The sequence below is a fragment of the Mirounga leonina genome, unplaced genomic scaffold (genome assembly GCF_011800145.1).
Source record: "Mirounga leonina isolate KUSES-001 unplaced genomic scaffold, KU_Mleo_1.0 Mir_115, whole genome shotgun sequence".
Lineage (NCBI taxonomy): Eukaryota > Metazoa > Chordata > Mammalia > Carnivora > Phocidae > Mirounga > Mirounga leonina.
Window position 1 is genome coordinate 7,549,543 of NW_023270268.1, and position 13,864 is coordinate 7,563,406.

Sequence of the window (13,864 nt, forward strand, 5' to 3'; positions counted from 1 at the left end):
CTCCTACCTCCTGAGGGTATACCCCCCCATCTCCCAGTCCCACAAACGCAGACCACACTGTTAAAAATAGAGCCTCTTTATTGGTACCTGTAAGCTCAGGTACAAGGTGTTCCCACAAGCACGCAGGCTGGCAAGGCCTCCTGGGCAAGAAGGCAGGCCCAGAGCCTGGGCTTCTTGGCACAGACATAGAGAAAAATGAATAAATTATAGTTCTAACACTCAAGGACGATACAGAAATTAGGATGCACAACTCAGCATCAGCAAACGTAGGGCAGAAAAACCACAGGGGCCACCCCTCACTGCAGCCAACTGGCCTCAGGGCATGGGCAGGTGGCCCAGGCTGGGGCATGCAGTGCCCAGAAAGCCCCGAGACAGTAGTCAGGGGAGTGCTGGGGGCCCCGAGGCTAGCCCCTTGCCCTCTCTGGGCCCTCTCTCCTGCTTCCCTTCTACATTAGTGGGCCCAGAATAAAGGCTGTGGCCTTTGGGGAGGAAGATGATGAGGCAGAGGACAGGAAGCAGAAGGGGCTGTGTGGGGCAGAAGCAGGTTTTGGTCACAGTTGGTCAGCCCAGCCCCCCTACCTAGACGCTGTCCTCGGCCACCTGCCCGGAGCCAGGCAGCTGCCACAGTAGGACCGTAGGGCCCCAATCCACACCTGGTTTGTACCAAAGCCCAGGTAGGGCAGGACTGAAGGACTACAAGGCAGAAGGGACTCACAGGGGTCTGTGCCCCACCCCAACCCCAGCACTGCCCACCAGCCAGAGGGGAGAAGCCTACGCCTCCTAGTCTCCGAATAAATTATGGAAATAAATTATAGTCTTCACAGTCCAGAAAACACAGCCACCCATGGGTCGGGGCTCAGGGCGGCAGGAGAAACCATTAGAAGTGGCTGATTTCAGCCCCGTCTGGTTTGGGCTGAGGAACATCATACGAGACCGAAAAGGGGTCTGCAAAGCTCCAGGGGAGCCCTGTTTCCTCCCGTTCCGGGCACACACCATGGAACTGGAAGGAGAGACTGTGTGAGCTTTGGGGGATGGAGTGGGGGTCCGGGTGGCCAAAAGGGAAAGCCCCCTCCCCGCCCTCTCTTCAGCACAGAAAGTTACAAAAATAAATAAATCAATCCAGAGTGTTGCACAAAAATCAGGAGTGCCCGCATGGATGAGCCAGCCAACGGGAAACCCTTAACATACAGACCTCAGGGAGCCCCCAAATTACAACAAAGCAGCAACAGGGCTCTTGGGGCCGCGAAAAGGTACCCTGGTTGTCACACCGGCCCTGGCTCCACCAGGGGCACCGGGGCAGTGTCCTCAAACAACTGGCTGTCTATGAAGGGGGCCAGGGCCTCAGCAGCGGGGTCCGGCAGGCCCACGACGGGCTCCAGGAAGCAAGCGCCAGCGTCCCCGGGGGGAGAAAAGGCAGGCCAGGGGAAGGAGGGGGCCTCGAGGTTGTCCAGGCCGTCAGACACCGTCCGGGAGGTGTAGTGAGGCCCGAGGCTGTAGTCTGGCAGGGCCTGGAGCAGCTCGAAGGAGTCGCAGGAAGACAAGCTGAGGTCCACGGAGTTGCTCTGGCCAGCGTCCGAGCTGGGCGGCACCGAGGTGCCAGGGAGGCTGCCTTCTCCCAGCCCTTCAAGGCCACTGTTGAGGAAGAAGCTGGCATCCAGGTTGGCGTTTTCGTCCAGGATGCCTGACGTGAGGCTAGAGCTGGAATGGCCGTGGGTCCAGCTGGCCAGGCCACCAGGGTCACCAGTTCCAAAGATGTCAGCTGGGTGGAAGCAGCTGAGGTTGTCGAGGTTCCCCACCCCCCGGTCCTCCTCCTCCTCCTCCTCCTCACCGCCCAGGTCCGAGTCACTGAGACTCAGGACCCGGGCCAGGCTGTCATCATCCATGTCGGGCTGGAAGCCAGGGCCAGGCAGGGCTGGGTGGGCGGTGCTGCCCGGGGCCTCGCTCGTGCCCGATGCTGTGGAGGAGTCGGTCATGTCGCTGCTACAGCTGTTGTCTCCCAGCTCACTGCTCCCGGGGGGCTTGGCCAGCGGGAAAGCGGGGGCCAGGACCTGCTCACCAGGGCTGGCTGGGCCGCCCTGGCCTGGGGCCTCCAGCTCCCCCAGGCTCTCAGCCCCCTGCTCCAGCTGCAGGCGGGTGAGCGTGTGGAGGAAATGGGTCTGCACGCGGGCCTGATTAAATTCCACGCGGCCCTTGGGGTTCTCGCAGCCCTCCCTGCAGCAGCCGCAGGGGAACGCGGTGTGGTCCATCTGCAGAGAGAGCAGAGCATGAGCGAGGATCCCGTGGGGCCCAGAGAAGCGCCCGAGCTCAGGCTCCCCTTCCCAGCCCATACCTGGCACTTGATGCCAGCCAGACTGCAGCTGCAGGTCTCGGGGTCACAGACCCGATCACAGTGACAGCCACAGTCCTCCCGGGACTGGCGCAGAGCCTGCAGATCCCGCTTCTCCTCACGATCGATCCTCCGCACGCCGGCAGCCCGCAGCAGAGCCCGCCGTCGCCGGGCCGGGTAGGGCTGTAGGAAGGTCATCTCCTCCAACTGGCCACCAGCCACGGCCACAGCCAAGTCCTCTTCCACGGAGGCGTCATCAATGGTGTCCACTGTGAGTGGTACCCCGGTTTCTGCAAGCTGTACCCACGGGAGGGAGGAGGGATGGGAGAGACAGTCAGGGGTCTTGGCCCCCGCAGCCATCAGTCCCTGGACAAATGTTCCCCACAGGCTTCCTCTGGGCTGGGCACCATGGATACCACACTGAACCGGAAGGCCAAGAACACTGCCCTTGGGGCATTTGCAAAGAGATTTCCTGTTCCTGTCATTCCCCAGTTCGTGGACAAGCCCCCCGCCTCCCTCTGCAGCCAGCCTGACACCCCGACCCCCAATGTCACATCAACTCCCCATCCCCCGCCCCCCCCGCCCCCGTGGCGAGGTCAGATAGCTTCAGGCACCATGCCCCCAGCCCCTACAGCAAACACAGGCCCTTCCACACCCCACTCTGTCTGCAGATAATCCGGGCAACAGGCCCTGATGGAGCAATACTGGCCCCAGGGGCCTCTTTCCCCAAATACAGAATGAGCAAACTCGCCCCCACCCTGGAGGCCCCTCCCCTCAAGGCCTGGACTTCCGAAGCCCACCAAGGGCCCGGCTGATGGAGAGAGGTCTCCCTACCTTCCACCGTAGCGCCTCCAGCTTCTCCTCCTTCAAGCGTAGGCGCAGCTTCTCACGCCGTGCCCGGGCTTGCTCCTGCGTGAACTCAGCCAGGGAGAAGCGGCGGCAGGCGCTGTGGCGAGGGGCCATACCCAGAGTGCAGCCACCACGGCTGGGCACGCTGGTGAAGCCCTGGCACCGCGGAAAGTAGAAGACGGTGATGCCATCGAAGGCGACGCGGCCCGACCGCTTCCGGGGAGCCCGCTTCAGGATGGACAGGGCTGGAAGGCACGGAGGGAAGGGGCAGGGCATTAGTTCTCTGTGAGGGACAGGATGGCAGACCTCCAGGAAGACGATGCTGAATGGCTTCTCCTCTCCTCTCGTCCCGCTCTGACCTCCCACCCAAGAGAAAAAGAAACAGATCTGAGTTTGGGAGCCAGCCTGGCTGGGATTAGAGATGGTAAAACTGAATGCCACTCCTAGGTCAACATGGGCACTTACCAGTCCAAATGAGAGCATTTGTGAGCTTAAACATCTTTCCCCTCTTTATTAGCCACTTATAGGGTCCTTATGCAATTTTCTATAGTTTTTATTGATTTGTAGGAGCTCTTTATATATGATATTAAAGACACTGATCATCTGTCTAACATATCTGTGCAAATATTTTAGTCTTATTTTTGTTCAAGGCATTTTACAAAATAACTTCTAAGGCCATGTAATTAAAAATATGTTGTTTATAGCTTTTCTTGCATTTTGCAACAGGCTTAGAAAGGCTGTTATTTGCCTTCCTAAGTTATAGACTGTATATTCATTAGTAACCTATGTATTTGGTATATTCTATACAAATATTGGTATACTATTGCTTTTAACTGAACCATAAGTAGTTACCTTAAAACAGTTGAATATTGGCAACTGCATGTATTTCAACTTAATATATTATTTTGCCTGTCCCAATCCAATACACAGAATTCTTGTTCTCTCTGCAACCTGAACTGGGTAGCACTTATTGAACAATGTTAACTAGTGGTGACAGACAGCATCCTCATCTTGTTCCTTAGTGGGACGGCTTCCAATATTTCCTCATTAATTGGAATGCCAGCTTTTGGGTCGAGACACATATTTTTAATCACTTAAGGCAGAATTCACTTATTGCTATTTTACCAAGGGTCTTATCTAGAAGGAACATGACATTTTATCAAATGTTTTTCAGCATCCACAGTGGCTCTCATATTTTCCCTCCTTTGATATCGCCATTGGGTAAACTCTAAGACTGCATTTTATAAATATCAAACCATTCTTCTATTGCCAGAATAAACCCACAGTTTAGTCAACATACTGTTCGGTTCTGTGTGCTAAAAATCATTCTCTTTTTCTATGTATAATACACAGATATACATATTGGTACATAAACAGAGACACCATATCCGGGTTATTAAGATGTCACAGCAGGGATAATTAGGAAAAATATGTCTAAAAAGGCTCCTTGGGGTTGGGGGCAGCAATAATGGAAAACACAGCCGAGGAATACTGCTTTAGGGCTATCTTTGTCATTTTGAAATCAGAATGACGCCAGCTTGAAAAATAACTGGGGACGAAACCTTTCCACTATGTTCAGACAAAGCCAAATGGCATTTTGACAGGAGAGGGACCGGCCTGACAGGCCCCGCGGTGCAGAGTGTGGGGCGTGGGACTCCAGTGGTTCAGTTGGTAGGACAGGGTGTGCAAGCTGGAGAAATGAAACTGGAACATAAGGGAGGAGTTGGAGCCAGAGGGCCCCAGGGCCACTCTGAGGAGCTCCGTCTTGACCTGCAGGACTTCTAAGCAGGAAGTCCTGAGGTCGAAGGTGAATCTAGCTGGGCCCAAGTGCCTCGGGACAGTGGACATTCCCGAGTGACCACTGTATTACAGGAAGTGGCCAAGGTGGGGAGCCAAAGCTGTGGGGACATGACCTCCAGAGGCTAGAATAGCTTTGTCAGGGGCCTCCCAATTTCATCTTCAGGAAGGAAGAAGGGGTGTGGTGGTTCCCAGGGGAGGGGGACTCACGGGTGAAACTCCGGGGGCCACAGAAGTCCCGATCAGGCAAGGGCAACTGATCCCAGGGGCCCTCCTCATCGGAGTCCCAGGCCAGGGAGACTGAAGAGCTTGGAGAGCAGGAGCGAGAAGGACGGCCCGAGGAGGACAAAGAGGAGGAGGATGAGCAGAGCGAGGAGGAGTCCTCATCCAGCTGGTCAAACTTCCTCTTCAGTGGCCCAGTCATGGTGGGGCAGGCGGTACTCTGGGGTCTGCGCACAGACAGCCTGGAATGGAAAGGAGAAAGCTCTCAGTGGCAGGCCTGAGGGCAGGTGCGGCTGCTCAGCCACGACCAACTCTCCCCTTACCCTCCAAGATGTCCCAGGCCCCCCACCTTGGCTCTGCATGCGGGGGGGAGGGGGTAGGCGGGGGGGAAGCACGGCTCCAGGAGGCTTCTTTCCACAAGCAGAGCACTGAGGTCCAAACCCTGATCCTGGCACTTGCAGACTCCCACCACCTCTGCCCAAAAGCCTTCCCAGGAAGCCACCAGGAACCTTCCTCACTACCTCCTACAACCCACCTACACACACGCATACACCAGACCAACAGATGGACCAGCAGACCTCAGCCGGGCCTTGCTCATTCCCCCGACAGGAATCCCGGGGGCTGACTCACTGGCTGGGTGATTCACCCGGCTCGCATCTGTGTGCCTTTGTGTGTGTGAGGCCGTCTGCCACAGGCTGCACAGCCCTGTACGGTGACTCTGCTTCCTGGTCCTCCTCCTCCTCCACCACCAACCCCAGCACACCCACAGACACACCACCCTGCGCGCGCATACACACACACTCTCTCTCTCTCCCCTTCTCTCCCTCTGTCTCTGGGGCCAGGTTGACCAGGGCACTCTGGGAAACAGGCTGGCTTCTACACTGGCCCCAATTCCCAGACACAGGACTTTCCGGAGCCCCTCCCTCCTCTCCTGTGACAGAGCCACTCAGACTTTCCCGCAGAAACCCCCGCCCCACAGAAGTCCCCTGCCTCCAGGCCCAGCTGTGCTTCATGTGTCTCTAACAACTCCTGTTTGATCTTAAAAATGCATCTACATCTTGCCTCTACTCCAATATCTAACCCTGTTTGTCTGAATTAACTTCCTATGGAAATTATTTTTTTCCTCTTAAACACACACACACACACACAAACACAACTCTTGGTGAAACTGACCGGTGGAGAAGATGTCCCACTCTCTCCTGTTAGTAGCTTGGTGACTTGGGGGCGCCTCAGGACACACAGCTTACCGTGTTCTCCCCTTTGAGGGTCTCAGCCCTCGGACGGGGTGCAACTGGAGCCTTCCGCAGCCTGGCTGGCCTCGGCTAAGGGGAGTGGAGTTGGGGGCTCCCACCCCTAAATGCCTCCGCTATCCCTGGGAATCCCCAAAGGACTCAGTCCTAAGGGCTGAGCTACCTTGTCTCTCTGTGTCCTACAGGGCTCAGGCCTGGGCCCCAGAAGGTCACCAGGAAGAAGGGGAAACGGTGCAGAGGCCCTAGTGCTGGGGAGCCCCTCCCCCACTGTCATCACAGGAAATGAGAACAGGAAAAACCAACCAGAAGGCTGGCGATCTCCTCTACTCAGGTATCCTTTCTAAACACTCCTGACCCCCTTTGCCAAGCCTAGCCCAAAGTCTCTGGATCCTAGAGGGTGCGGCGGTCAGTGGACTTACTGGATAAAATTCGGCCTAAGCACAACCTCTCCCCACAGGCAAGAGAGAAGCAAGAGAAACTCCCCTCCTTGCTAGCCCTTCACACTGGGCCAGGGGAAGAGAACGCACAGGTGCTTCCGGGGACTTCTCAGTGGGTAGTTTCTCAGGCTTGGCACCCGCAGCCCCCCTTCCCCCCGCAAACCACAAACAAAAACAACCCAGCTCCCAGCTGACCTGCACGCTCTCCTAGGAGATGGGGGGACTCATGACCCAGAGCCAGGCACACACACGTATGCGCACGTGCAGACCACAGAGACTCACACAAACACACTCCGGCAAAGCACACCCCCATACCCTGCCCCTACCAGCCCCCCCAGGAGACCCCATCCTATCCCAAACTGCAGATGCTGTCCACAGGGTGCTCAATGCAATCACACACCCAAGCCCAAGGCCCACCCCCGCCAAAACCAAATGCCCACTTTGTCTCTCTGCCTGGCCGTCCCTTAGAAACATAAAATTCCACAGGCCCCAAATCGAACCCCCTGTCTCTGTTCCCCACCCCCCGTGCCATCTGTTCCTCTTCCTGTGTCCCCTATCTTAGTAACGGCACTGCCACCCACCCAGTTACTCAAGCCAGAAACCTGCAGCCATCCTCAACTCCTTCCTCCCTCTCCCTCCAGCCACATCCAGGCACCCAGTCCTGCAAGTACACGCTAGCCCACTTAATGCACACAAGGCCGGGCAGAGGTACAGTGGGGCTGGGGAGGCCATCAGCACAGTGGTAAGAACCTTGGCCCCCAAACCAGACTGCCCGCATTGGAACCCTGGCTTGGCTATTACGCGGCTGCGTGACCCTGGCCAAGGTCCTCAAGCCCTCGGTATCTCCAATTCTTTGTCTTAAAACCTCACAGGGTTGGGACGTTTATAGGCATCAATACATGTCAAGTTCTTAGGACAGTGATACGTGCTGAGTGAACATGTCATTCTACACTGTGAGAAAAAGGAGCTCCTGGATACAACATGTGAATCTCAGGGATGTCATGTGGAATGAAAGAAGCCAGACACAAGAATACATGTGAATGAAGTTCAAGGAAAAGCAACCCCAATCAGTGATGATACAAGTCAGAATGGGAGGGAAGGGTGTTTGATATGCACTGGGGACAATCATGGGGGAAGCTTCTGGGCAGGTGGGTTCCTTAAAATGTCCTGTGTTGATCTGGCTGGTGGTGGTTCCATGAATGTCTAAAACTAAAAATTCTCCTAGCTGTACACACACAATTCATATGTTTTATGCATTTCAGGTATGGCTCCTTCAACTTTATTACTTTATGTCTCTGTTCCCCCTGCTACTGTCCATGTTCCCTGTCTCTGCTCCTGCCCTCCCCCTGCAGCCACAGTGATCTTCCTGAAGATCTCTGCCTGCCACCCCCATGCTTAGGAAAGCTGGCCCTTAGGATCAAGCCTAGAATTCCACGAGAGGCTGAAGCCGGCCTGGCTGCTGCCTCCCCCCACCCCCTCCTTCACTATATTCCAGCTGAACTTGCAGTTCCCCGAATTGCCATGACCTGCCCGCCTCCTGGCCTTTGCACAAGCTGGAACCCAGCCTACTCTCCTTTAGTAGTCATTTCCAAGAGGGCCTCCCTGAAACCCCCACTCCTCACTCCTGACTACATGCCTCTCTGGGCTCCCAAGGGCCCTGGGATTCCCCTATCCCCGCCCTTCTCTCGAAGTCTTGCCTCGGCCTCACTGCCGCTCCCCCCAACACCAGGCTGAGGGCCTCTCCGCCTGGCCATCCCTGTACCCATGCCTAGAACAGTCTGGCACACAGAAGGCACCTAAAGACCAGCAGAGGTGGGCCTCTGGGGGGTGACTGCTCAGGGCGACCTCCTGATCCTGTCACAGTTAGTGGGGGGGGGGGGGCATTTCCACCCCCAGCCTGCCTGCCTTCGAGCCACAGGAGGGGGTGGCTCTGAGGGTAGGAAGCTCAGGCCGCAGTCAGGTGCCAACATAGGCATCTCAGGAGGCTCCCTGTTCCCCAGAAGTAAACAAATAGATATCAAGCAAGCAGATTTAAGCCAGACACCCTGGCTCTGCCTCGGGCATGTCTACAGAATGGGAATTTAAAGTGTAGGCATTATAAGCTTCAAGGCTGCAGACAGGAAAACGGGGACACACAGAAGCTGCAGGTTCTAGTGATGAACCCCCAGCAGGATCTGCGGACCTAGAGTGTGGTGAGAACCGATCTCTTCCCTGACACTCCTCTGGGGTGGAGGGGGAAGGAGCAGTCCTTGGATCTTGTGCTTTCCTGTCCCACCTGGGAATCCAGAGGCTGAGAGAGGCAGAGGCAGGAGATGAGAAAAAGACTCAGCCAGAGACAAGGACAGGCCAAGTCAGAAAAAGGAACGAAAGATAGTGAAAGAGTCCAAGAAAAGTGTCAGACAGTGAGTCAGAGGAGGGGGGAGGGGCCCTCAGCAGCTACCCAGGAATCAAGATCCCAACCATGGCTCTGTTCCCAGGGTGAACACAGCCCCCTCCTAGGGTCCTGGAGGAAGGAAAAGCAATTCCCAGGAGCTGGCTCAGACAGAAATGCCACACCCCCGAGGAGCCCCAGACACAGGCCCTGAATCAAAGACAGCCAGGCTTCTTCTGGGATCTGCCTGGGCCCTGAGAATCAGGCCACCCCCCTGTCACCACACACAGGAGTTGGACAGCTCAGGATGAAGGGGTGAGACTCCCCACTCTACTACTCACAACTGTCTACACACTCAGGCCACAGTGTGAATCCCAGGAAGGCCACCTCACCCCCGGCACCAGGCAAACAAAGGCTCTTTGGGGGCCAGGGAGATATCTCAGGGCCTCTGGGAAGTCACATCAATTCCTCTGTTCAGCTCAGCAATCCCAATGCCCCAGCTCCCCACCAGAGCTGATACTGGGGAGAGGGCACCTTCAGCTGTCTCCATCCTCCTCCTCCGGGAATCTGAAGAATGTGTCCTTTAACCTCAGATCCCCAGGCCTTGGTCAGGCCAGCTCCCCCCAACACATGACCCCAGACTCTCAGGAACTACTTCCTGGGACAAGGAAAAGACACCTCTGAGTACCTCTGGCCCCCACTGGGATTGGCTAGAAAAACAACCTGGGCAGCACAGAGAGGGGAGACAGGAAGCCTTAGCACACCCATCCCCCCATCCCTCTGAAAGTGCTCCCCCAGGAGGGCACAGTTCCTCAGCCTTGGCCTCCAGGGTGACCAAATGTTGGCTGGCTACAGGTCAACTGCTCCTGCCGAAGGGAAACTGCACCTGACAGCAACTGCTTCCTCCACCTAAGCAAGGCCTCCTTCATTCTCATTCATTCATTCATTCATTCACTCATTCATTCAACAAATATTGAGCTCCTATGGCATGCCAAGTACTGTGTTAGGCACTTGGGCAGACAGGGAGCAAGACCCACACTAGGGCTGCACTCTTGCAGCTTTTGAATTTAGGGGCAAGGAGTATGTAGTTACAAAACCATCGTGAGTGCTGGGATGGCAAGCCGGAGGGGTGGGACAGGAGGGGGAAAGCTGAGGGTAAAAACAATCTCTAGGAGGAAGGGAGGTAGAAAGTTCCAGAGGGGGCACAGCATGAGAGAGAGCCAGAATGATGAGGGGGAGGGGTGTCCTGGGACAGGTTTCGAGAGCCAGGGCTGACAGGCAGGCTTTAGCCTGAGGGCACTGGAAGCCACAGTAGGGTTTAAGTAGGGAGTGACAATACCAGATTTGCATTTTAAAAAGATGGCTCAGTCCCTGACCGGAGGGGGGGTGTGACTAGTTGGCCCCGTGCCAGGGATAGATGAGCGATGACAGGACAGGGAGGGCAAAGGAGAAAGGGGAATAGACTCGGGGACCTCTGGATGTGGAGCTGGAAGAGGGCAGTGATGTCAAGGATTTGGAGGCTGGCGGTGGAGGCCTGCTCCAGAGGACTGGGAGACATCTGAGTGGAGGTGTGGGGTGGGCAGTGGAGCCGGGAGGCCTCCTCCAGTGTCAGGAGTGTAGGCTATGCGTGTGACTGTGCCGGAGAGCCGGAGTGACTAAGTGTGTGACGGCTGCTGTGGGGACATCCAAGGGTGCGTGCCTGTGGAAGGGCCCCCGGGGAGGGGAAACTGAGGACCGGGAGGAAGTACATGCTGGAGAGGGGAGAAGTGCGTGGGAGAGAGGCTACGTGTGCCCGCGGGTGTCCGGTGGGGCTGCGCTCGTGACTCACAGCGGTGGCCTCTGCGTGTGACGGTGACTGACAAACAGGTGAGCGTACGACACAATCCCTCCTCCCCCCCCCCCTCCTGCCGGGGTCCGTGACTCACGGAGCCTCACTCCTCCTCGCTCTTCTCTCCACTCCCTCCCTGACCCCCGCCGGCCGGGGGCGCCAGGCACGCGCCGCAGCCCCGGCGCCCGCCCCCGGGGGAGGGGGAGAGCCCGAGGAGGAAGGCGACAAATGTCACCTGCTCCGGCCACGCGAGGAACTTCTGAAAAGTTCTCAGGCAACTGGGTCAAAAGGAAACTCTCCCGTGGACGCGCGCACCCCGTCACCCCGCCACTCGCGCCAACCTCCGCTCGGCCGCCACCCGCAGCGGGCTCGGGGCGCCGCGACTTCTCGGGGTACAAGCGGCGGCGCGGGGGAGGGGAGCGGAAAACCTGCCACTCTCGCCTCTCCGCCTCCCCTCCCCGGAGGCCGGCCGGGCGCGCAGTCTGGGGCCGAGCCGGGCGGTCCGCGCCCCGGCTCCCGCTCAGGGGGCTGGGGGCAAGTGGCAGGGACCGGAGGGGCGCAGCCCCCCGCGCGGGACGCCCCTCCCCAAGGTCCCGGCCCGCAGCCCCTCGGCGCTCACCTGCGATCCGGGAGCTCGCCCAGGACACCGACGCGACTCGCGTCCCGGCCGGGGACGCCCCCCGCGCCGCGACCCCGTGTGCGCTCAGCCGGGCAGCCGTCGGCCCAGCCGCCCCTCTAGCTCTGCGCGTCCGGCAGCGGCGGCGGCGGCGGGAGACTGGCTGCGCCCGGCCCCGCCCGCCGCTCCGCCCTCCTCGTCAGTGGAAAACTCCGGGGCTCGCAGCGCTGACGCACGCCCGGCCTCCCGCCAGGCCGCCCGGCAGCCCCGCCCCGGAGGCGCCGCCTCCCCCCGCCCCGGGCCCGGCGTAGCGGCCGCGGGGCCTCCCTGCGGACTCTGACCCCGCGCGGGCGCCGCGACCGCCCTGCGCCCCGGGTCGCCCTCGCCCGTCCCCCTCCCGCAGTTTCTTGAAGTCGCCGACGCTCCAGCCGGCAGAGCAGGGTCCCAAAGAACCCCACCTCGCCACACGGCCCCCGTTCGCGGATGGGTAGACTGAGGCCCGGAGCAGCGCGAAGTGTCCGGAAGGCCACCCGGCGACGGTGGCAGAGCCGAGGCCTCCTCCAGGCTTTCACCCCCACCCTGCCCGAGGCAGTTGCCATCATCCAATCTAAACGTCCTTCCTCTGCGCCCTCCTTACCACCCACCCCCAGATCGGCCTGAAAAGTAAACTGTGACTGGAGAGGAACCTGGGCAGGGAGGACGGCGGGGGGGGGGGGGGGGGGCGGGAGAGAAGCGAGGGTGGGGGAGGAGGGAGGTCATCTGTAGGTCTGACCTTCACCTCTGCCCACGGGCCAGAGAACCTGCAGAAGTCCTGAGCTGGGGGTTCCTGGAAACAGCTTCCCCCCACATACCCCCTCCCCATCCCTCCTTTAAAAAAAAAGAAAGATTTCTTCCGAGCCAGACCCTGGCCACTTAAAATGGCCCACTGCCTTCTCTGCTTCCGCCAAGGCCTTTCCTGACTAGGGGCCAACTCTCCCTGTATTACTGCATAGGGGAAAGTGTGTGCATGCCACGGCAGGGAGCCCTGGCCAGGAGACCATCCTCTGCCCTTCTTCCCAACCTCAGATCACACCTTACCCAGCACGCATGTCCCTTGAGCGTTTCTACCTTCACACCTTTGCTACACAGCGTTCCTCTCGCTTGGAATGCCTGTCTGCCTTCTCGCTGCTTACCAGAATCTCATCGCCTTTAAGGTCTCAGCTTGCACTGCCTCCTCCAGGGAGCCTTCGTGGGAGCTTGACCCTCCCCCTCCCAGTCCTGCTCCCGCTGCATTCTGGGTTTTTCTCTGACTGTCCTAGATGAATGCTGTCACTGACTAGCCCAACCCTCAGGATTCCTTTCTACCTTCCTCCAGGTGGGGGTTGGGGGTGACCTCTCCAGCATAGATGGCTCTGGGGTAGAGATGATGGTGAGGGCCCTCTTGAGCCACAGGTGCTTATGTAGAGCAGGCCAGAAGGGGTCTGCCTGCCCTTTACCTTTCCAGGGAAGAAAAAATAGGAGGAAAGCAGGTTGGAGGAACCTAGAGCTCTTGTCCTTCCTGTATGTATTGAGTGTGTGTGCCTGGGGGACCTGGAGGGGCAGGTGTCTGGACAGCTGGAGCCAAGCTTCCAGTGACTTCCCAGGGTGCTCAAGATGAAGTCTCAACTCTGTGGGGCCTACAAAGCCCAAATAATCTGGCCCTTGCCCACCGTTGCAGCCTTACCTCTCTCTCTCCATGCTCCCATCCCCCACTCCCCTGCTCCTCCATTTCAGTGTCTGGAATAGGCACACATGCCTTTTTATTTATATACTATACATGTAATATTGGTACAGCCGCATGTAGTTTTAATTTACATGTGAGGTATTCTGTTCTACAACTCACGAAGTTTCTTCCCGCCTTCTCTCTGCACTCCCACCCACACCTCTTGATAACGACTCTGGTCCTGTTTGCCAATGATTGGTTTTTGGTCTGTGTCCTCATCCTGATTCAGACTTCCCAAGATGTTCATCTCCAGCCTGCACCTACCTTGCACTCAGTTGTGTGGTTTACTTGTGCATTTCCTTGTGTTGTCTGGGAGTAGTGGGAGGGCAGGGGCTGTGTCTGACTCTCCTCTATGCTCAATAAGAACCTGTTGGATACGTTAAGTATACTAGTAAATGTGCACAGGGAGCTGAGGCTCTAGAAGTGT

The 13,864-nt window shown here is 57.8% G+C and overlaps 1 protein-coding gene across 2 annotated transcripts; it reads right to left on the reverse strand.

The window, feature by feature from the left end:
- Nucleotides 1-60: 60 nt before the first annotated feature.
- Nucleotides 61-11,836, reverse strand: CSRNP1 (cysteine and serine rich nuclear protein 1). 2 transcript variants are annotated; one of them, XM_034992358.1, is made up of 5 exons: nucleotides 11,700-11,836; nucleotides 5,183-5,436; nucleotides 3,161-3,420; nucleotides 2,330-2,623; nucleotides 61-2,246 (listed from the first exon to the last, which is right to left on the reverse strand). In XM_034992358.1, exons 2-5 carry the CDS (start codon nucleotides 5,394-5,396, stop codon nucleotides 1,263-1,265), a joined length of 1,752 nt encoding a protein of 583 aa, XP_034848249.1. In that variant the 5' UTR covers nucleotides 5,397-5,436; nucleotides 11,700-11,836; the 3' UTR covers nucleotides 61-1,262. The 2 variants fall into 2 exon arrangements, with proteins under 2 accessions (XP_034848249.1, XP_034848241.1); XM_034992350.1 differs by having other exon boundaries at nucleotides 3,161-3,534.
- Nucleotides 11,837-13,864: the final 2,028 nt, after the last annotated feature.

What these genes read in the sequence shown, in the direction of transcription:
- CSRNP1 (XM_034992350.1), bottom strand. Translation starts at nt 5,396, where the DNA reads ATGACTGGGCCACTGAAGAGGAAGTTTGACCAGCTGGATGAGGACTCC. An exon ending in TGGCCCCCGGAGTTTCACCC is followed by an intron (nt 3,535 to 5,182) that starts GTGAGTCCCCCT and finishes CTTGGGTGGGAG; the next exon opens with GTCAGAGCGGGACGAGAGGA. An exon ending in TGGCTGGCATCAAGTGCCAG is followed by an intron (nt 2,247 to 2,329) that starts GTATGGGCTGGG and finishes CTCTCTCTGCAG; the next exon opens with ATGGACCACACCGCGTTCCC.